Source organism: Drosophila virilis, chromosome 4, assembly GCF_030788295.1.
Source record: "Drosophila virilis strain 15010-1051.87 chromosome 4, Dvir_AGI_RSII-ME, whole genome shotgun sequence".
In the NCBI taxonomy this organism is placed as follows: Eukaryota; Metazoa; Arthropoda; class Insecta; order Diptera; family Drosophilidae; genus Drosophila; species Drosophila virilis.
In genome coordinates, this window is record NC_091546.1 from 23,587,652 (window position 1) to 23,609,851 (window position 22,200).

General features: G+C 34.2%; 3 protein-coding genes and 2 long non-coding RNA genes across 6 annotated transcripts in view; 2 read left to right on the plus strand and 3 right to left on the minus strand.

Moving 5' to 3' along the window:
- Window positions 1-2,278, minus strand: part of LOC116651491 (uncharacterized) — a 37,679-nt gene extending 35,401 nt beyond the window's left edge. The window contains exon 1 of the long non-coding RNA XR_004304498.2: window positions 2,194-2,278. This is a non-coding gene — a long non-coding RNA (uncharacterized lncRNA). The remainder of the gene's footprint in view (window positions 1-2,193) is intronic.
- Cks30A (Cyclin-dependent kinase subunit 30A) lies at window positions 2,102-3,691 on the plus strand. Its single transcript, XM_002057848.4, has 2 exons — window positions 2,102-2,703; window positions 2,820-3,691. The coding sequence occupies exons 1-2, from the start codon at window positions 2,648-2,650 to the stop codon at window positions 2,989-2,991; spliced, it is 228 nt and encodes a 75-aa protein (XP_002057884.1). The 5' UTR covers window positions 2,102-2,647; the 3' UTR covers window positions 2,992-3,691.
- Window positions 3,692-7,204: 3,513 nt separating this feature from the next.
- Eaat1 (Excitatory amino acid transporter 1) lies at window positions 7,205-15,695 on the plus strand. Its single transcript, XM_002057847.4, has 11 exons — window positions 7,205-7,553; window positions 11,504-11,805; window positions 11,872-11,967; window positions 12,026-12,193; window positions 12,259-12,301; window positions 13,588-13,630; window positions 13,689-13,872; window positions 13,939-14,069; window positions 14,132-14,561; window positions 14,627-14,723; window positions 14,818-15,695. The coding sequence occupies exons 2-11, from the start codon at window positions 11,621-11,623 to the stop codon at window positions 14,878-14,880; spliced, it is 1,440 nt and encodes a 479-aa protein (XP_002057883.1). The 5' UTR covers window positions 7,205-7,553; window positions 11,504-11,620; the 3' UTR covers window positions 14,881-15,695.
- Window positions 8,101-8,888, minus strand: LOC138911300 (uncharacterized). The gene is made up of 3 exons (XR_011416801.1): window positions 8,505-8,888; window positions 8,362-8,415; window positions 8,101-8,302 (listed from the first exon to the last, which is right to left on the minus strand). It is a non-coding gene; the product is annotated as an uncharacterized lncRNA (long non-coding RNA).
- A 1,221-nt stretch (window positions 15,696-16,916) lies between the features above and the next one.
- LOC6634114 (prominin-like protein) lies at window positions 16,917-21,968 on the minus strand. 2 transcript variants are annotated; one of them, XM_032437930.2, is made up of 11 exons: window positions 21,747-21,968; window positions 20,711-21,126; window positions 20,499-20,649; window positions 20,095-20,220; window positions 19,853-20,040; window positions 19,562-19,726; window positions 19,357-19,487; window positions 18,967-19,302; window positions 18,579-18,658; window positions 17,560-18,484; window positions 16,917-17,500 (listed from the first exon to the last, which is right to left on the minus strand). In XM_032437930.2, the coding sequence occupies exons 2-11, from the start codon at window positions 21,060-21,062 to the stop codon at window positions 17,225-17,227; spliced, it is 2,730 nt and encodes a 909-aa protein (XP_032293821.1). In that variant the 5' UTR covers window positions 21,063-21,126; window positions 21,747-21,968; the 3' UTR covers window positions 16,917-17,224. The 2 variants fall into 2 exon arrangements, with proteins under 2 accessions (XP_032293821.1, XP_002057882.2); XM_002057846.4 differs by having other exon boundaries at window positions 20,711-21,130.
- Between the last annotated feature and the right edge of the window lie 232 nt (window positions 21,969-22,200).

Genomic DNA, 22,200 nt, shown 5'->3' on the forward strand with positions numbered 1-22,200 from the left:
TTACAACAATTCTCAAAAATAATGATTTGAAAATAATAAAAACAAAAACAAAGAAAAACTACACAACTTTTCTATGAATTCATATGGAAAACTTTCGCAAAATTTCTCAAGACATTTCGAGCTGCTGCCGCTGCTTCTTTGAGTAATCAGTTCTTGAAAGGCTTGCTATATGTATTATAAAAATCAACGAATTGTTTGGCTAACAAATGTGGCAGTTGTTTACTTTGAAAACTTTTCAACAATTGAGGCAAATGGCAATAGCGATATGTTTACGATATTTAAATTCATCAAATCATTTCAATTGACTCAAGTTGCCCTGTTACGACTGAGTATTTAAGTTAAAGCACTGCCACGCCCATATTTTGAGAAAACATTTCAACAGATTTCAGCGTAAAGTGTGCATTTCTTTGGATCACAATTTGCCCGAGAATTCAAACTCACACAACAAGTGCAAAGCGCAGCGCAAAATAGTAATAATAAAAAAATACAAAAATTAAAAATGTTTCAGAAAAAAACTATGAAAAAAATTATAATAAAAAGCTTGCGAATAATTTGTTTTTTATATCATTTGCAAACCCGTTTGGTTTTGGCAATTACATAAAAAAATAGTGAAAAACCCCAAAAGTTGATTTATTATTTACATTTATAATATATAGAATTAAGTGATGTAACATTACGGTATACAGTTATGTATGCAAACATATGTTATATAAATGGTAATATATAAAAGGCAGCATTAAAACTATACTTAAGTACGATGACAACAAATTTTAATTAACAACAATAAACCAAAAGCAAAAACATCTAAAACAATTTTTAGTTCAGCGCAAAGCTTGCCTGGCGAGATAACATAATTCAGTTGAAGAATTGTAATTCTCAAGATTACATTTTAAATAACATTGAAACAACCCCAAAATTAAAAAAAAAAACAAAGGACACAATTAATTTGCTCTTGTTTCAACAATTATTTCAAGTGTAACAAGTAAAAAAAAACCAACAGAATTGCTTTAATTTAGACTTAAAAACTATATGAAAACAAAGAAAAAAAATATAGATAAAAAACCTTCATAAAGCAAATAAAAAAAATAAAAAATAAAACAAACAAAACAAAATAAAAATCATGATAAATTAAAAAAAATATATATTTATGTGTAACAAAAAATGAATGAAAAACAAATACTGCTTTTGTATTGTTTAAGTTTAACTATAAACATAAGATGTAATATTTAACAAAATGAACTTACAACAACAAAGTAACTGAACATCAACAACAACAACAACAACAACAACAACAACAACAGCAGCAGAAAGCTTCATAAACATTGAGAAAGTCATGTATGAGTAACAAAAACGAGAAACTGTTTGAAAAATTTTACTGAATTCAATAAAAATATTATGTTGATATGGAATTAAGTAATTCCAAATAAACAAAAAAAACAAATGTGTATACTTGTATGAAAAGCTTTATCAAGATAGTTTAGAGACATTCTTTGAGTTAAACATTGCATAACATGTTAGCATAGGACCTAGGGCAAGGCTCAGCAAGCATATTCCCTCATACATATGTATGTATGTATGTTAACAGCCATGCACACAAATGTATGTATGTAACTGTGGCTTAGGTAGCATATGACAGAAGAGATGTAAGGGGGGCAGACGATTACAATTGGAAACTGTGCAGCTGTTTGTCTACACTCAGCGATACATCTGATCATTAATAACAACTTTTGTGTCACTGTGCCTGCCAAATCCACCTTTTGTTTATCATTAAACATTTATTCAACAATTACATATTTTATTTGTGCATGTGTCATGTCGCATAAGAGGAATGTTGTTGCTGCACAGCTGTGTTGTAGAATGCCGATACATATATACATATATCGACGTATGCTTAAAACATAGCTCAAAATTGTGCTGCTATTCAATTAAATATAGTCATATATATTGGGAATTTTTATAAAATTCTTAATATTTAATATGTTCATTTTTGCAAGCTAGATATATTAATTTTATGTTCGGCTGCTCCTCAATAATCGAATAGAATGTTTATCGACCGACCACCACTATTTGCTCAATAAACTGCCGCTCAATAAACGCGCGCTTTCCCGGCAAGTTTTTATAAGGGGAAAATTGTGCAGTCCAATCCGTTTTCTTAATGCATATCATATTATTGAAATCAAATGTATCACTTACTGTGCATATAATTGGTTTTTGTATTGCACTTATTGTTTATTAATTTGTATATAACTTCGAATTAACACTCGTGCACATTGTACTTCACATTCACTTCACGACTAAAAACTAGTTCTATGCTGGCGTTCAATTGAATTTCGTTATAATCGATAGCAGTGGTTCAGTGAACAAAACGGAACTAGAACAAACATTTCTTTCGACCGCGTCACTTATTACTTTTTTAAAATAACTTATAACGTGAATTGTTTATAAATAATCATATGAACTTGCCACAAAACGCATAAAAAAGTAACTAAACATTAGTAAAATCAGTGTGCACAAATCGGAACTAAGAAAAGGTCTTATGCAAAGCGGATCGCCAATTTTGAACGTGCAGAAAAGGACGCCGACGCCAAACAGAAATTAAACGCCGCATTCCAGCATTCCCTTATCCCTATTCCAACATATTACAAAGATGAGCAAAGATATTTACTATTCGGATAAATACTATGATGAGAAATTTGAGTACAGGTGAGTAGATATATGCGATTTCTAACTGTTAATGCACTAAATTGACATAAATATGTTTGCGTGTATGTACACATGTATGTACATATGTATTGGCATGTATACACTACCTTTTGCAGACATGTGGTCTTGCCGAAAGAGCTTGTGAAGCTGGTGCCCAAAACGCATCTAATGACAGAAACCGAATGGAGATCAATCGGTGTGCAGCAGTCGCGCGGCTGGATACACTATATGATACACAAGCCAGAGCCGCACATTCTGCTATTTCGGCGTCCCAAAACGGAGGAGTAGCCTTACAAAAACACTCCCCGCACACGCACACAAATGCATACATACACATTCACACTACATCTTACATATACGTATAAGCATACATGGAAGCGTTCCAGCTGACGCGACGGCGCAGCTGCTTCTGCGACTGCGCAAATGGTGGTAGCTGCACAACTGTTGCGGCAGCGGCAGCTCTTAACCAACAACAAATCGAACACACGCACGCATACACACTCATACATTTATTCTGCTTTCTTTAATAATATTCACACACTCACACACACATATACTGCTTAAATCCTGGCACACAAGTGTTTCGTTGCTTTTGAAATACTCTCCACATATAAATTTCGAAATTATGAATACGTTGCCATATTCCTATTATATAGAGTTTGCCATATTTGAAAAATGTATTTCTATAACTGATTCCGCCTTAAATTTGCATTCCGTTTTGCTTTTAGCCATAGCACAGTGGGCCTTTTAATTGTATAATGCTAAGATCGCGAAACGCACCCAGCGTTATGAAAATTGCCTGCACATTTTCATTTAATATTAAAAGAAAAAAAAATATGATTTGTGATCTTGAAAATTTTTATAAATACATAATGCATTACGTTTAAACATAATATAAAGTTATAAATAAAAAAAAAAAAATACAAAAAATAAATATATTTGTAGAAAACTTTAGGCGTTGATTGCTTGAAGTTTTTCAATACCCGAATTCGTTATTGTATTTTTATATCGCGTTTAACTGGGCAATATATGGCCTCATAAAGTAAACTCGTCATAAAATTCAAACTTGTTATTAATTAAAATCAATTTTATAACCCGAACTACTATGAAATCGACATTGATTAGTTCATGTAAACCCTATTGTTAAAATGCTTAACATTTATGTACAGGATATTGAAACACTAAGAAATAAATTTATGAGTGCGATAACTTAGTAAATTAGTGAAAAAAAAAAAAAAACAATCCAGCTCTAAGGACATCACAGGAACAACTAAGGAAGCTAACCTACTGTTCTTCAAGGACCGTTAGGTCTATATCTACAGGATAATGACGGAGGGAACGAGTTCTCCTTAAATGATTCCTTGGGCAACTTTTTAGGGTAAGCGAAAAGAACCCAGTACACTTATATACTAATGTTTTTATGCAGTCGATGCAAACAACAGCTTAAGATAATATTAAATATCTTATACATTTAGCGTATTATCTCTAAAACCTTTGTAATAGCTTTGACAATTAATACGATATCTTGGGTAACATTGCGGAAATATTCTGGCTTATCAGGAAAAGTGTATTTTGTCTATTTTGAATTTTTCACAACAGGGATTAGAAACTGTTAGTAAAAAATATTCTTGGTATAATTTGGGGAAAACCAATACGGTTGGTTTAAGTATTATTCTATTCTCATACGATAATATATAATTTACTTAAAATTATTTACTCTGATGAGTTGTTGAGGATATTATTATTTAGAGATACATCCATACTTTTTATGCTTATAAAAAATATATGTCTTGAATGGGTTAGTATTAAGTTTATCTATTAGGGCTAAAAATCTATTAATGCTGGAATGTTTGTCTGCATTGCTCTTTTCTGATCCGTTTATCTGTTAAACCACTTGGGCATATATTATATGCAACATATGTATTAAAGTCATATGCCTATCAATATTGGAGCGTAAGCACACATTAATAAACCGGAGCGTAATGCTGCTTCGACTTCAGAGTTTCAGTTAAGTTTTTCGAATGTTTATTTTAATTTTAAAATTTTACTTTGCAGAAAATGCATGTAATTTATATATATATGAATAGATGGCCATGTCCGTCTGACCTTGAGAGATATATAGATATCTGTATATTATATATCTTGTACCATTTCTAAAACATGAATTTTGAGATTCAAGCCTAGCTCAAAAATTATAATTTATAAATATTTCAATGTTCGTTAAAATTTCGCAACCTCTTATGACATCGAACAAATTTGAAATAGTCGAGTCGTTAAAAATAATTGAACCCAGGAGATTTTCAAAATAGCTTTAATACAGATCTTTCGAAAATATGTATGGAAACAAGGGAAATTGGTAAACAATTTTGAAAAGCAATGTAAACTGTACTTTTTCACCTTATAAAGATAATTTCTGATAATAATTTCATAGATTGATATTGATTTCATAGATAGATTTCATGATTGTTGGATAAAGGTATAAGGAGGGAGCTGTTTTTATGGTTCAACGATAGTCGTTTTTAGTTTTATGTTTGGGTTGGACTTCCAAAAAAAAAAAAAGAAAGAAAAAAACAATGTGCACGTATAGAAATGTTTGTATATGGGTGATATAGGGTATATTGTGATATTTTCCACTTTTAAAAATGAAGATCGACAGTTCCGGTAGAAATGCTTTGGCACGTTTTCGTACATACTCGTGCGCGCACTATGAGAAAGAGCTGCGAGCTATGGATCTGGTTGTACGCAAGGGTAGCATAGCTGCTGGTTATGGAATTCACCACTGAAAGAGAAGGGACTACGACGAAACGTTGTCATTTGGTCGCCGTTGGGCCCTGTCACTTGTGCGTAGTTATAAAATAGCGACAAAACCCCATAAACGGTTATTTGTTATATTATTATATTATTTGTTGTTGTTTTTTTTGTTTTTTTTTGTTTTTGTTGGTTTTCTGTTCCCACCAGCGTGCGCACGGCTTGGTGTCGCCAGCGGTCAGCAGAACTAGCCCCCAAGGCAAATCGAATTGAAACAGATCAAAGGCAGCTGTGGACACTGCAACAGCGACGCTGATTTTTATTACTATTTATTAAACGATGGCAAGAGGAGGGCCGGAAATGCCTAATTATAGCTCTATATTTATGTCATACTTGGAAGGAATTTGCTTAACTATCTTGAGATCGGCTCTGATATGTAATGTTAACTTCCAATATGACCAGAGTTACTTATTAGTCATTTATTAAAATTAATGGTTAAAGGGCTTTCCCTGCTGGAGCAATTCTGATCCCTCAGGCACCTGAACAACCAGCATCTGGGCCTACATCGCAGTCTAATGTAAGGATGCTTTAGTTTCTAACTAACTAATGCTGGTTAATTAATTGAAACATGTTTTGATATATAAAATATGGCTTTATGTTTAGTTATTGTACTTAGAGAAAATTCACTTCAATTATAATTTCGACAGTCTAACTTAACAGTTTAAAACTTTGTAGTTCAAGAGCCGTGTAAGATACATTTTTGATTTTTTAAGGGATTAATTGAAATTGTTTAACAAACTGGTTCTCGCCTTGGGTCTTGTGTTTTCACCGAAGAGTTAAGAACAATTTTTAGCAAAAGTCTTTATTAATAAATCTCAAACTCAAATTTATTATTTAATTAGTTGACAGAGCTGGAATTAATAAAAATTGTGCCAAGAAATAATATGAAGAACAAAATTTAAAGCATATATTAAAAGCGGTTCAATATGTTTAATTCTTATAAATTAGTAAGTTAGTTCTCCTGAGAAGCAGAAACAGAGATTTGCTGTGTTTCAACTTATAACAACTGATTGATAAATGTATAGAGAACTTGTTTAAGTCTTTGCAAGGAGATAGTAATTTATAGTTATAGCCTTGTATGCAGTTTCGTCAGTATTTCACTCGCAGCCCGCATCCCCTTGGCTCAGTAAACAATAGAAGGTTGATCAGAGCAACTTGAACAATGCGGTAGCTAATGAAGTGGGCGCAAGGAAGTGGGCGTTAAATGCTGACATCAAAACACTGAACTACTTTTAACGACAGGTGCGAGGAAGTGTTTAAAAAAAGCTCAAGCTAGATGTATATATATATGTATATATATATACCTACCTACCTAGCGCAAATTGGTGATAATGAATTTCCTTCAAAATCGCCAGCCAAAAGAAAGCGAAACTAAGCATGCATCGCCGTGCAGAGAACAAGGCAGCTAATTAAGCGATGCCGCGGCAGAGGCGGCAGCGGCAGCGACAACGCGTCGTATGAGTTACGTGGCGCGCTGCATTGCAATTGATAGGCAGAGCAGCGACTGCGACGGCAACAGCAAGAGCGACTGCGACTGCGACACTGTGAACGCATTTGATGAATGAAAATAATCCAACACCCACAAACAAACACACACACATGCTCTGCTGACGCTGGCAGCGCAGTTGCGCATAAATTTTGCGCGCTCGTTGGCTACGTTTCGTATTTGATTTTGATGTAGTTTTTAGTACTATTTTATAATCAGGCAAGCCAAGTTGAGTCGTGTTTGGTTCTCTCTCTCTGCCAGCGAGTGGAATCTGTGGGCACATCTCATCTGTGATCTGTGATCTGCGTATGAGTCTGCGTTCAGTCGTGCCAACGTCGCGTGCTCGACAGCAACAACAAAAATATACTAAAAGCGCGTTCTTCTCACATATATACATATACATATACACACACACACATATATATATATATATGTAAATATATATATTTACGTGTGCCCACAATCAACTGTATTTTGAATTAACCGAAAGGGTTGAAACTTATGCAAATTTATGCATATTTCGCTCAGTCTGGAGTATATTTCCATGCATTAATTTGTAAGTGTAATGATATATATACATTTATGCAAAAACATTTTCTTAGATATGAAAGTCGAAAAAATCAGATATAACATAAAAAAAGACAAGAAACAGTTGTCAAGTTCATCTCTATATGAATAATAAATAACAATTGCAAATTAATGTGACATTGTGTACTGAGTGAATGAACAATATTTAACACACTTGTTTATTTGATTTTATTTGATTGATAAATGCATCACTCACTCTCTTCTATAACTCATTGAACATATTTGTTAGATTTTTATAAACATAATCCGTAATGGGTAAGTTTCCTTATATTCGGAAACCTGGCAATTCCTGTGTAAAAATGAGTCTTTAAGGACGCAATACTTCCTTTTCAGACGTTTGGGAACAACTAAATTACTCAAAATTCTATTCCATAAATTAAAGCATAATATATTTCATGGCAGTTTTGTACCAGTAGAAAGGACCTCTATTGGAATCTTTTTTTTTTATTGTTATTTTAACCATCTTCAACAAAACGAACTAAATATAATATTTAACTAAAGTAAAGTACATTGTCATTTTTAATATTTCTTTATGTTATTTTAAAAAAAACTAAATATATCCGTAAATGAAGAGAAATGAACATGAGTTGTCCAAATAATCCTGACATTTGGACTCCTGGTAGATTCGCAACTAAATCCCAGGCTTATGTTGGATAGGGTTTAATCTCGGCTAATGCTAGTTGGAAAGTTAAAACGATATATAATAATGATTGAATCCTAAAATAAAAAAAAAAACATTCAAAAGCCATTAACTTAATATGATTGTTATTATTTACCTTACAAATAATAATTTGTTTGAATCGTTTCGGATAGTTGACTTCCCTGTGATCCTTTATGAAGTTCAAGTTTTATAATTTTAAATGAATACCACATCTGGCTAAACCTTATCAATATATCAATACTTCAGGTATATACTTACTTTCCATCATATTTTCTATTTATGAATATTGACACTTCTGAACCTGTAACCTGTCTGTTCCATAGTCCAGCACATCCAAAGATTATGTTTAATTTGTTAATGCATCGATTTTCGCTTACTGCGTTAAGAGAGAGCGTTGCAGATGTCGATTGTTGCTGCTGATAAGCGCTCGCCGCATCAGTTGCAATGTCGAGGGAGGGCGGGGAGCGGGTAGGGGCCAACCCGTGATAGGTCCAAGGCCCTTTACCCCCCTTCCTTTTTTTGCTTAAGGGTTGGCCGCACTTCAACTGGGATGTACCACAAAGTTTGTTTTTGTTTGTTTATTGTTTTGTTTATGCTTTTTTTTTTCGCTTTTCATTTTACGTGTATTTTGTTTTTGCTACTTTTTTTTCTGTTGTTGCATTATTTTTAGCAGCTTTACTATTTTTGATGCAAATTTCTGTCATGTACAAAAATAGTCGTCTGTCTGTCTGTAGAACGGGTAAATGATGTATTTAAAAAATTCTAGTTGTTTTTCCTGATATACGCTTCAAATGTTAATTAGTTATTTTTACGAGTTTTTCTATTACACATAAAAACTAAGTAATATTTTTTTAAGTTCTAGAAAGATCGATTGAAAGTTTCTTGTTTATACAATTACTATTTAACTTTGTTAAAATATCTTTCTAACAGTGAAATATTTTTGAGAGTTCGACTAATTGTTTTTTTCATTTTTTATTTACTTAAATGAAGTTAACATATCCAATTGTAATTCGTCCAATTTACGATTAAAATACACTACATTTATTAAGAACTATATTTATATTGAGAAAATCTTTCGAATATTCAGTAACAATCATTTGCATCGCTAGAAAGTATATATATTCCAGATTATCAGCAAATATTTTTTTTTCGATCCGTCTACTATATTAACTGCGTAGTTCCCAAAGAGTATAGGTATAGGAAGGGTTACGAATGCATTTTGACTTTTGTATAGATTTTAAAATTCATCTATTTCATTATGCATGTCCGTATTATAGCCAATTTGCAGGGTATGCTCTAGTCGACACTTCCTTCTGGGTCACTTTGACTTGTTTATAAAAACAAACATGATGTGCTCGAAGACAGCTAGCAAAACTAATTTAATATAAACTTACGTTCATCAAAAACAACATCAATTGTTCTTCATTAGAATTCTAACATTTACGCAAATACATGTGCATAGCACACATTTTCATGTGCACACACCTTTACTGAGTCTTCAATTGTAAAAAAATATTATTAAATATGTTTTTTTTTTCTGACCATGAATATATTGGCCTTACTTAAGGCTATTACAGGGTATACAATGCATTTAAAATAAATACAAATAAAATTGGTTCTGTTTAGTTTTAATAAATGTGCGAAAGTTTAGTTGCCAAATTCTAATTATAAGCACAAACGAAACTATTTCGCACACCATGTCAAGATGATACCCAAATGCAATTATGATATAACATTGGTACTCATAAAATAATTATGTTGATTAGCTTAGTTTCCAACGAAACCTTAATAGGTTTGCTGAAACAGAAAGCAGCTTTAAATACTATAAATTGGCTTGAAGATGGATTATAAATTGAACAGTTAATCCTTGTATTAGTCGAGAGATGCCTAGTTTTGGCTTTACAAAGGTCAAATAGGTGTGTTAAATCGAATATCTAGAATCAATGCAATTAAAATGCTGGACACGATTTTATGTAACATTTTTTTAAATGCTGTTTGAAAAGCTATTGTATCTGTTATGAATACTTCGTAAGTGGCAGTAGTTCGAACGCGCAATGTTAGATGCAAATAAAGCTCATTGTCAATGTTCTGGGCACACAAATTGATTTGCATTGCAACAACAAGCACAACGATAACAACATGTAGGCGGTCAGTCTCATTTGTTTTCTTAATGAGATGTAGGAATTAATTAAAATGCCGTCACATACTGGAAAATAATCGAATGACCCTTTATAGCCACGTAAACGCTATGATATATGTGTTGCAAAATTAAGTTAGAGCTAAACAAAATGATTTATAATTCACATTACTTTACAAATATGCTTACAACCTTGCAAGGCGTATTTTGATAGCGTTGAAATATGCAAATTGCAAACATTCAACTCCGAATTACAGGCACAATATGAATGCATTAAGTGAAAGCTGTTCAACGAGAAAAACTGCGCAATTTTTCTATGTAACCTATGATTTTCACATTCAATGATAGAAATCTAGCCTAGCATAGCCTTAAAATATGTTCTATATGCTTGATTTCCTGTTATTGAGAGTAATCATATTTCTCGCTAAATAACAATAATTAATTGTATACTATATTGATTATGTGTTGATAAAATACTTTTAAATGCGCAACAAAACTCAATGGTAATTGTGTAAATAATGCCAAGTGTGAATAATTTTATTCTTGATTAATCTACTCGAATGCATTTATGCAGATCTACACATCAGTCTGGCAGTTCAATTAAGAGCCTTCACGACAATTTGGATCAGTTTTCGCACAGTTTGTCGGCACATGATCATCCCTATTATTTGGCATTGATCTCAGTCAAGTGCTGCCTGTAATGGTTTCGTTATTCATTACTTTTCATTAGGTGATGGCTTATGTAAATTTATTTGTTCTGACACGCTTATGACAAACGAAAAAAATAAAAAAAAAAACAACGAAAATATTTCTCAATTACACTCAATGCAAACAATCAGCACAGATATATCAATTGAGCTGCATTCGCAGCTAGCTTTTAGCACATTTTTTCAAACAATGCGAACAATGGGTGTTAAATAATAATTGTTGCTAAATACAAGTTTTTTATTATGTTCACTGTAAATTTACCATCCAGCTTGTCAGGTGGGCCAAAATTAAATTGATTAAATTAACTGTTTTAAATTAGAATATGTTTTACATTTCATAAAATTAATATCTTAAAAAAAATGTACTGAGAGAATATTAAGTTATATTTGTGTTTTCTCTATTTAAATTATAGAAATACCTTTGGTAAGTTAATCAAGTTGGCTTAGCAGCTGCACCAAGGTCCAACGGAAACGCACTTCTGGTAACGCCCGTGTGTACGGGCCTAGGGTAATACTTACATAGAGTCACAATGACGCGACCCAAGCAGGATGCGAACAAATTTAAGAGCTTTTTGCAGGAGAATGTGCTCACAATGGCCACCGTGATCGGTGTCTTTGTGGGCGGTCTCATTGGATTTATAATCAAGAACAGCACCGGCGAGTGGACAAAACGTGAGATTATGTATATATCATTTCCGGGCGAAATATTTTTGCGGTAAGTTCTCTAGCTGACCAGCTTGACATGTACAAGCATTGATTATAACTCTAATTGTTCGAACAGCATGTTAAAGTGTCTCATAGTACCCTTGCTGGTGTCCTCCATAACAAGTGCAATCGGTGGACTGGATCTGAGTATGTCCAGCAAAATAGCGACGAGGTGAGCACTGTTCGGCGCTTGGATAAAATATCGAAATACATCTTTGGCTTTTTTTTAGAGCTATCACCTACTATTTTGTAACAACAATATCGGCAGTTATTTTGGGCATATGTCTAGTCACAACCATACGACCCGGCCAGGGTGCCAAAATTGTGGAGACTCGCACTGAGACTATTGATAAAGCATCAAAGGTGTTGACACCAGACACTTTAATGGACTTAGTGAGGTACGTTTTGTGCAGTTTATCCTACGATAATTTTTTAATTTTTTATTCTCTTCTCATTCTATTAGAAATATGTTCACGGACAACATAATACAGTCAACAATGTTTCAGGTATGTTATGGGAACAAGCTCAATTTAATTAGATTACAAGCTACACATTTCTTCTTTTCATTGTGGCAGAGATGGCATGGCTTTATAATATGCTAAAATTTTGATGATATAACAGCAATAATATTTGTGTAATAAAAGCTTGTTAAACTCTATGGGGTTTGTTGTGCTAATCAGCATCAAGAATTTGTATCTACTGCATCGCTTTTCTATTCCCCCAAATATAGTTTAAGAGTGAGAACAGCTTTTAAAATACCACGATGCATAATTTTTATACTTTTAATTAGCATATAAAATATTCAGAACTGTTAGACTATCAGCCGAGTCTCTTTTCAGTTTCATATACGTGCCGCAATCCATTAACTCAGAGACTTAAACGAAATTTCAACCACTGTTAAAGATAAGAAAGCTATAAAGAAGCGATATTGCTTACGTTATGCATATCATACTGGAAGCGTTACAATTTTATCGGCCGCGATATTCAGTTTGTGCCGAGCAGGTATTTAGATATATCTTTGCTGGATTTTTGTCAGAATACGCATTCGCTCAATTCTTGATTGCAACTGTGCCAATTATTCAATTGTGTTCTGTTGTTTACATAATTTGATTAAAGCACAACGCGGCACATAATCAAAACTGACATGATAGGTTACTCCAAAGCAAAGTTCTTTCCGTTTCAATTGAAATTGAAAATTATAGGGGGGGGGGGCACAGACATACATACATATCTATGTCTGTATTTTCTGTACGCGTATGTATAAAAAATACATATCTAATTTACGTACACGTTGAATTTTCAATTATCACCACAGACGCAGTCTCAACTACGAAATTTGCTATATATGGGCATATATGATATGTCTGATATATATATATATATATATATAATCAAACGCGAATTGAATGAAAGTATTCCCCTCGGATGTGTGTTTGTGTGTAAGCGTTTCTTTTATAGGTAAATATGAATGCATATTCATTTGCGCAATTAGATTATTGTCGTTTTTATTTTTGATCGTGCATATGAAATTGAATGTACTATGCTCTTCCACATTTTCTACTGGTAAGCTACATTTCATTACAAGATTTGTAAAACCTAGATCTTTTGTATATGAATTATACCCAAAAAGACTGAGAAGACACTGAAACCTTGAGTGATATTTTATTTATGGAATAATGAGAGTTTAGAGAAGGAAAGGGAATATGCGAAGAATAGACAAAAATAGATTTAATTTGGTTGAGGGGTTTTGAATAACTTGCTTTAAAATTTATTTACAACTCTAATCTTCCAGCATCGTACGGAAATATTCGAGAATACCAGCATTTCCCCAGCACGTTAGTAAACACACTATGTCAGCCAATCGACTATATCACTAAACTCTCATTCTTATAGAACCCATGGAGAACTGGGAGTTCAAGTCGGCGCAGCGTGAGGGTTCCAATGTACTGGGTCTGGTCATGTTCAGCGTAATACTGGGCACAACAATCGGTCGTATGCGTGAGAAGGGCCAACTGCTGCAGGACTTTTTTACAACGCTCAGTGAAGCTATGATGACAATAACATCATGGGTTATTTGGTGAGTGTGCAAAAATATAGGTCGATTCTTGAGGATCTGGCTAAAGTGAATCGACGATTTTTGCAGGATATCACCGCTGGGCGTTGCCTTTTTAATAGCAGCCAAAATCATTGAGATGGACTCTATAGCGGCAACAATACAATCTTTGGGATGGTATTTCATAACCGTTATGATAGGCCTCTTTCTGCACGGCTTTGGTAAGCGGCTCCGTTTAGATTACATCTTTTTTGAATAATGATTTTAAATTTTGTATATATAGGTACCATTGCGGTCATATTCTTTTTGGGTACACGACGCCTGCCGTATCGTTACATAGCCAAATTGAGTCAAGTGTTGGCTACTGCCTTTGGCACGGGCTCCAGCTCGGCCACCATGCCGTTGACTATTAAATGCCTCGATAATATGGGCATAGACCCACGTGTTACCCGCTTTGTCATACCTGTTGGCGCAACGATCAACATGGACGGCACCGCCTTATATGAGGCGGTGGCAGCTCTATTCATTGCCCAGTACCGAGAGATGAGCTACTCATTTGGCACCATTGTGGCGGTCAGCATAACGGCGACTGCTGCTTCAATTGGTGCAGCAGGCATACCACAAGCGGGCCTAGTTACCATGGTCATGGTACTCGACACTGTCGGCCTGGAGCCTAAGGATGTCTCGCTAATTATCGCTGTCGACTGGCTGCTGTATGTAAATGCTAGAACTTTATGTTTGGTCCTGGATATACATTTTCTGTTCGATTAATTTTTAGTGATCGTTTCCGCACCACTATCAATGTCATGTGCGATGCTCTTGGTACAATTTTGGTTAATCATTTGTCGAAGAACGATTTGGCAAGCGTTGATCGGGTAAGTTCATATGCCTACACATAAAATTTTTATTATAAATCGATTATATATATAAATATATATAAATATATTATGTACATATACGTATGTATAGCTAAATGCCGAGCCCCATGAGCTGCTCGAACTGGGCACAAATGGACATGAAATGAAAGAATGAAGGCAGTCTTCGCTTGGCGCCTATAATCGCAAACGATGAGTGTTTGAGGACGAGCACGAGCACGATACCGAGAGCGAGGATGGAATGGAGCATAATGATTTGATGTACTCTCGTTATCGTCGGCTTGCCTCATCATTTGTTTTGCGGCTAAAAGCGGCCAAGACGCACACAATGTCAAGCAATTTGGAACAGTTGTAAAAGCTGTCACAAAACATCAATGAATTTATTTGAAACGATTGTCTGCAATTAAAGACACTCAAAAGATCAATAAGAAACAGGAAAATAAAAACAAACAAATTTGGATATTATTCCATTCAACGTATTAATTAGCATACATCATGATGTAAATAATTATGAATATAATTAAATTGAATTGAGTTCAAATTTAAATTACTTTTTCATACTTAGTATTAAAAGAAGAGCAGATAAAACTTGTTACAAACGCCTATGAAACGCAAATATATAGTTCTTGCAATTAACCCATAATTATAAAATAGTACATTTCAAACCGAAAGTAGAGATTGTTATATTCCACTCGATGAAAAGCTTCACAAAATATAAAGTAAATGAAAAAATCAATAATTTGTATGAGCAACAAACTTTGTTCAAAAGTTTTGTGTTACAATATTTGAACAAAGAACAAATACAAAACAAAAAAAAAAAGACAAATATAAATATTTAACTTAGTTCGCTCAAATATACACAAATATTCAATGCCGTTAAAAGTTCTTGTTCGGAGTTGAGCTTTGTAAATACTTAATAGCTTAAGTATAATTAAAAATATTAAAGACACACAAAAAAAAAAAACAAACAAAGTAAACAATTTCCAATCACCAAGCGATGAATATTCAATGACAATAATAATACGCTGCGAAAGCTCCAATTAAATGCAGCGAATAAATCAGCAAATGCGTTATAATGCTAAAAATTACAAAATATTAAACGATAGTAATATTATTTATTACACGCTATTAATAAAATTAAGTTAATGAATTTCAGAAAATTACAACCAATTGACAATTCTATTCTAAGGTTTGCCAAAGAAAAAAAAAACAATTTAATCAAATAATCTTTATGTATGAATACATATGCCATTTGTAGTTTTGTGTAGCCTAAATGTTTACAAATAAAATTTTCGAATCTGTACATGTACTTATATAAAATTGAAATTAACCTTATCAAATTTAAATATCCCTTGAAGGATATTAATAAATTGTTGCCATATCATTTCTATACCAAAAACATTAACAAAAAATCTTGCATAAATTCCATTTAACAACATCAATCATTACCTCTACTTTAAGCTTGCCATTAGTAGTTTATTTTATCAATATTAGGGTTCAAATTCATAATACACACATACATACTAAATACTCATTGATATAATTATATAGCAACTTAGTCAACCGCTGAATCTTTCTTAAATCATCGTCAGTATCATAAAATACACAGATTATATATCGACATACCTAATTGTTATCAGGTATTAAGAGTCTATCGTTCTGATGTATGCTGATGTTTGTCTGCACATTTAATTTTGTGGGTTCATGTGAACTTTTGAAGATTTTTGTGCAGGTTCCACAATAACCGTCCTGGGCTAGATATACGATACCTGCCCCTTTTAACCTAAGTTGCGGATGGTCGCTAAAAACATGTTTTCATTAGCTTTTAATGCAGAGCTTTGAAACCTGTCGTACAAAATATAAGCCTTCGTTCAAGTTTGGAACACCTCGCAAAGAAATTTGAACAAAGATCTTTGAAAATTAGTGCAAAATTTGGGCTGATCGGACAGTTCACAAAAAGTTTCATGCAGTCAGAATTTCCCGAAACCGCGAATTAGCGTTCTCCTCCATCAACTAAGGTGAAACCGCGTGAAAATCACCAAACAGTCAGCCATTCAGGACGAAGAGTTTTATATATTGAGTTAATTTTCCATATTTCTATCTATAGTTTTTATGTCTGAATGAAATAATATTGCCATTTTCTTTTAGTAAATAGTCACATGTGAATGCAAATTAATTATGATTTTTTTTATGTTTTTTATTATGATTTAACTTCTCGTTTCTGTTGTACATATAATATACATTTTGTTAAATATTTTCGAAGATTTTTCTAGTCTTAAATTTCATTGGCTTTCGTTCACTTTTCGATAAATTTCTTTTGAATGCATTAGAATTGACTCTGTAGAATGTCATGTACTGCACTTTTCCAAACTGTTTCAGTATAGTTCAATACAGTTGTCGAATGACCGTCTGTATGCATCGATAAGCTGTGATTGTGAATACATTACACATGCACAACGCACATGATGAATCGATTGCAATATTCTATGAATAAATCTGCATCACGCTTGCTTTTCCTTGAGTGCGTTTCCATCTGGGTTATTAGCATCGGCGCAGGGACAGTAGGCATTCTGCCCGCCGTCACAAACGATAACAGGTGGCGGCTTATACGGTATTCCCGTACAGGTCGGGCAGTTGTATCCATCTCTATCAAGGAACATAACTCCAGCCGCCCCCACGTGGCTATGTACCCTGTACAAGCATAGCAGTCGATGGGCAACAAACAAGAGGGGTAGAAAAAGCAAGGCGCAAATCAATAAGCCCAACCAGAATCCGTTCTACAATTGAAGGAATATTGCCATACATAATTTCATGATATTTTTGTAGAGCTACTTACAATGGGATCGACCAAACGCTCGCAAACCAAGTCAATACTGTGCTGATACATGTAGGCAATGGGTCGGCAGGATCCAACATGCAAATTACACTCATCGATCACATAATTAACATAGTGGTTAATTTCCTCGTTTACCGCTGAGGTTAAATTATTACATAACATATTTACATAATCACTGCCGCGACTTCTTATAAATTCTTCTGCTCTTGCAACTGAATCCAATAGAGGCTTAATTGTATTGTTAAAGTCATTATTGTTTCTTGTTATAAGTTTGTCAATTTTGATCAATCTGGTTTTTAACTTTTCCATGTCCTTTAGTATATTTGGTTCAATCGCTGCAATGTTGTCTATGTCTAGCCCAATTTTCCAAAGGCTAGGATAAGTGGACCATAGTCTGACTTTCATATGTTGATCATGCTTATCTAGTGGAAAGAAAAAATTTCTATTCCACTGATAGTATTTCGGTTTAAATTCCACAAGCTTCGAACTAGTTAATTCTGTGCACAAATGTTCTGTAGCTAATCTGCTATGATAATTAGACAGATTTCCGGTATGCGCCTTATTAATCTTAATTATATCATTATCCCTTAAGACTTTTACGTTGCTCAGATCAGCAGAAATTGCCGCTGCCGCATCGACCGTCGATATATTGCGCGCAATTTCTCCCTTCATATTACTTAGGTCAAATAATTCATACTCAAGCAGCACATCAAAAATGGTTTGATTTTCCTTGCATGTCCTTGTTATGCTTGGCCCCTGTGGATTTTGTTCGTTTGCCTTAGGTTCAATCACACGGAAGAGACTCCGTCTCTCCTCATCAGTACGGGGTATACATACACCATAGTACATTATCATTCCCAATAAAAAGTAAAACAGCATAACGAGCAGTAGGAGCGATAAAAAGAAGAATATCAGTATAATAGCCCTACAAAAAAAAATAGCGAAAGAGAGCGACAGAGACAGAGAAATAGAGGAATATAGAGATAAAAAAGAGACAGAGAGTTTTGTTGGCTACTCACAATAACAAGCATTTGGATCCAGTGTTATCTCTTCGAATACAACAGCCAAAAATAAATGCAACAAACAATATGACGATTATCTGGAACGGAACGGCCAAGGAATTCAGTTTGTCAGGAAATTTATAAAATTGTAACATATATTCATGTTATAATTATGAAGCTTTTACCCAGACATTGCCTAAAATTCCCCTTCGAGAGCCGCAATATATTTTAAATATTGTCTATATATACCTAAGATATTAAGACAAGTCTAACAAACTTAAGGCAAGATTTGCTATAAGCATTTCTTTTTAACCATTTATCACAACAATAGCCACAGGTCCGAGACTTATAGAAGCTTTCTTATATACAGTTTTTAAAGATATGCTTAACCATATTTATGTCTTACCGCTAATATTAGTAAAAACAAGATGACGCTTATTATTTTCCGATCAGGTCCGTATGAATCATTGAAATCACCAAAAGATTTTGTGATGCGCGCATTTTGAAAATAAATATCACTCATTATCGAATTGATGATGTCGCATACTTTCTCGCCCTGTTCCTTGATAGTTATACCAACTCTGCCAATCTTTGTGATTAATGGCGGAATCTGCGGATTTACGACATCCTCGATCATTTTGTTGACTTTATGATAGCGTTCTATCCCATTCCTTGCTGCTAATACCACCTCTTGTTCTATAATATCTTCAATGGCCTCCACATAGTGTGTAATGTTCGGGAGCTGGAACGAATCGAATCGAATGAATTGCACATTCTCATCTTAAATCATACCCACATTATCCACGTGCAGACAGGGCTTAGTACCCCACTTCGGAATTTTATTTGTCCTAAGAAAATTATTGCATTCATAGTAGTCACACCAAACCGTATGAAGATAGGTAATATCACGCTTCATACCGCGCACACCTTAAATGTTATACGATAAAATAATCGTTAAGATACTTACTGTATAAAAGAGAAATCACATTTTATACAATTACCATCTCGGAACTGGGCCATAAGAAATATAAGCGAGTTCTTGTAGCTCTCCGCCCGTTTCAATAATCTTAATGCTTGCGGCATGGAGGAGAAAATAAGTTCTATTTCTGATAATGCAACTAGACCAGAACTCTCGGTAAGATCCATAAATATATGGGTATCCGCCTCTGCAAAAAATGCACAAAACAAACGTTAGCTAAACAAATAAGATTGATCTAGTCGGGAATGCCTGACTGAATGATATATGTGGGAAACATTTTCAAACGGGCTCGGGATGCAATTGTGGTCCCTACCATTTAGTGAAGCTATTAGATGCGTTTCCAATTCTTCAAAGTTGTTAGTGAACAAGTGATTGACATGATCACAGACATCCTTCAAAAAGGCGCACGTGTCATCGGCGTGGCGGTGCATGTTCTCGATGCTTTCTTGAAGTCCGCGATGTATTAGCTTTTCATTAAGGAAAGCTATGAGTAATCCCATTCTAAGTTTATGCCACATATTAAAATTGGCTAAAATGAAATATAACTTAACTTACAGTATTCCCAGAATGAGCAGCAGCATTAATATGCTGCAAAAAGTGCGTTTTGCAGCATGCGAACCTTCAGCACATGGTGGACAGACGTTGGGGCAATGGCAGCAGCAAAAGCAGAAATAGCAGACTCTGTTTATCGTTGAGGGAGCATTTAATTAGTTTATGTGGGTACAAAAAAAAATTTATGAGGAGGTCGGCTAGAAAATACCCTATACACAGCTGCTAAATTCGAATTGTCACACCTATACAATAACCATCAATTTGTTATTCGACATAAAAACTAAAATCTGTTATGTATAAAAAAGACGACCAAATTTGGTTGCTTTAGATGATTTGTTATTTGAGATACGCTCAGGGAAGAATATTAAATCAATCACTTGTGTAATTTAAACCTAAGTATTACTTACGCGACGAACGGTACGATAATGATAAGAAATAAAATGAGCAATATCCAGACGATCAGCAATTTGTTATTGGCAAGCAAATCCATCCAATCATTGGTCTCGACCTTGTTTCCAAGGTGCAGAGCATTCGAGTTATTCGCGTTCTCAATATAACCTATTATTTGATTATTTGATTAGATCAAACGGCAGCTGACTTTGTAAATATAAGTACCCACCTCTTGGTATATCGACGTCGTCTCCAAACATTATGTGTGTCAATTCGTGTATTGGGCTCATATACATGCTATGATAGGTGGGATCTACAGAATAGATAGGCTTAGACTCATACTTGGTAAAGTTGGTGAACTCAAAATGCCGGAGTCCTTCCTTGTCATTTAGCATGCCAAAGCCTAATTCGTCTTTATCCCATTCGGCAGTACCAACTGATGGTATAGTCGTATTGATCGCAACAACAAATATGATCACCTTGATAATGAATTTCATCATATGTCGCCATTTTCGCCTATTCCTGATCTTAGGGCACATCGTCTTGGAGACCTTCCTAGATGAACGCGCCATATGTATCATACTTGAGCTGTTACTGGCATGTCTTCCGTAATCGATCACATTCAAATGCCACTTTAAGCAAAAGCTAACTGACCAGACAAATAGGTTTTAGGCTAAAATGTATATATATATATATATATAAAACTGTTTGTCCTGACTGACTGGCTGACTGGCGATCAACCGTAAACCGTTCACCTCAAACTCATTTTCAAAGATATTTATTCAAATTCCTTTGAAGGTAGTCTCACACTTTTTGAAGAATTGATATGGAGGTGAAATAGTTGATTTCAAACTTTTTGCAGAATTCAAGCTGCCTCGCTGGAAAGAGGATTAAAGCTTTGTGCGATTTGCTCTAAGGAATATGTGCAATTTTGGGAATTCCACACGCAACTGTGGAAATAAAGCGGAAAACGATTGCACGCAACGTTTTTATTTACCATCGGCTCGGGCTCAAAATCATTGTCAAAGATGTTTGAAGTTTTTTTTTTTAATTCCTGTCGCTCTTGGTTGAAAAATGAGGGTTACGGTTCAATGGTTATACGTTGATTTTTCGCCTCCAATATTGTCACCGCAAGACTAAATCTTGCAAGGGTTGAAAGTAATTTCTAAAATTTTTAATTTCTGTCAAAGCCTGCCACGGGCAAGGCCGGCCCGCGATTACGTTTATGTGTAATTTCAGGTAGTTGTTAATAAAATCAGTCTTACCGACAATCTTTTACGGTTGTATGCCACTTGAGTTGGAAACCAGAAAAGTGATTGTTTTGGATCTTGTGTAAGACGTGGTCCCCGTCTGCACTTATCGACTGATTAAGTCATAAATTCTGAAATGCATTCACGAAACTTGAAAGTGTTGTGTGAAATTCGATGAAAATATCTTAAAATCAAATGTGTGTTTCAACAGAAGCACAAAGTGTTGTTTTCTGAAATAGATTTCAAAAACATAACAGTTAAATCAGAGAAATTATTTCAATGGACTGCAATTTCATATGTGCGATACATATCCCCCATGATGTATCTCCACTCGATTTTTCAATCAAACATATTATTTACTTGGCAATAAAAAATTAGTAGTTCCAACTTAACGAAATTGGTCATTTTTATATATACAATGTATTATATTAATTATTGTTATTATTATATACAATGATCATGTAACAAA

Excerpts from the sequence above, each read along its gene's own strand:
- Cks30A (XM_002057848.4), top strand. The coding sequence starts at position 2,648 with ATGAGCAAAGATATTTACTATTCGGATAAATACTATGATGAGAAATTT. Across the intron at positions 2,704-2,819 it reads GATGAGAAATTTGAGTACAG|ACATGTGGTCTTGCCGAAAG; the intron begins GTGAGTAGATAT and ends TACCTTTTGCAG.
- Eaat1 (XM_002057847.4), top strand. The coding sequence starts at position 11,621 with ATGACGCGACCCAAGCAGGATGCGAACAAATTTAAGAGCTTTTTGCAG. Across the intron at positions 12,194-12,258 it reads ACTTTAATGGACTTAGTGAG|AAATATGTTCACGGACAACA; the intron begins GTACGTTTTGTG and ends TCATTCTATTAG. Across the intron at positions 13,873-13,938 it reads ATAACATCATGGGTTATTTG|GATATCACCGCTGGGCGTTG; the intron begins GTGAGTGTGCAA and ends CGATTTTTGCAG.
- LOC6634114 (XM_032437930.2), bottom strand. The coding sequence starts at position 21,062 with ATGATACATATGGCGCGTTCATCTAGGAAGGTCTCCAAGACGATGTGC. Across the intron at positions 20,650-20,710 it reads CGACGTCGATATACCAAGAG|GTTATATTGAGAACGCGAAT; the intron begins GTGGGTACTTAT and ends ATCAAATAATAG. Across the intron at positions 17,501-17,559 it reads AGCGTTTGGTCGATCCCATT|AACGGATTCTGGTTGGGCTT; the intron begins GTAAGTAGCTCT and ends CTTCAATTGTAG.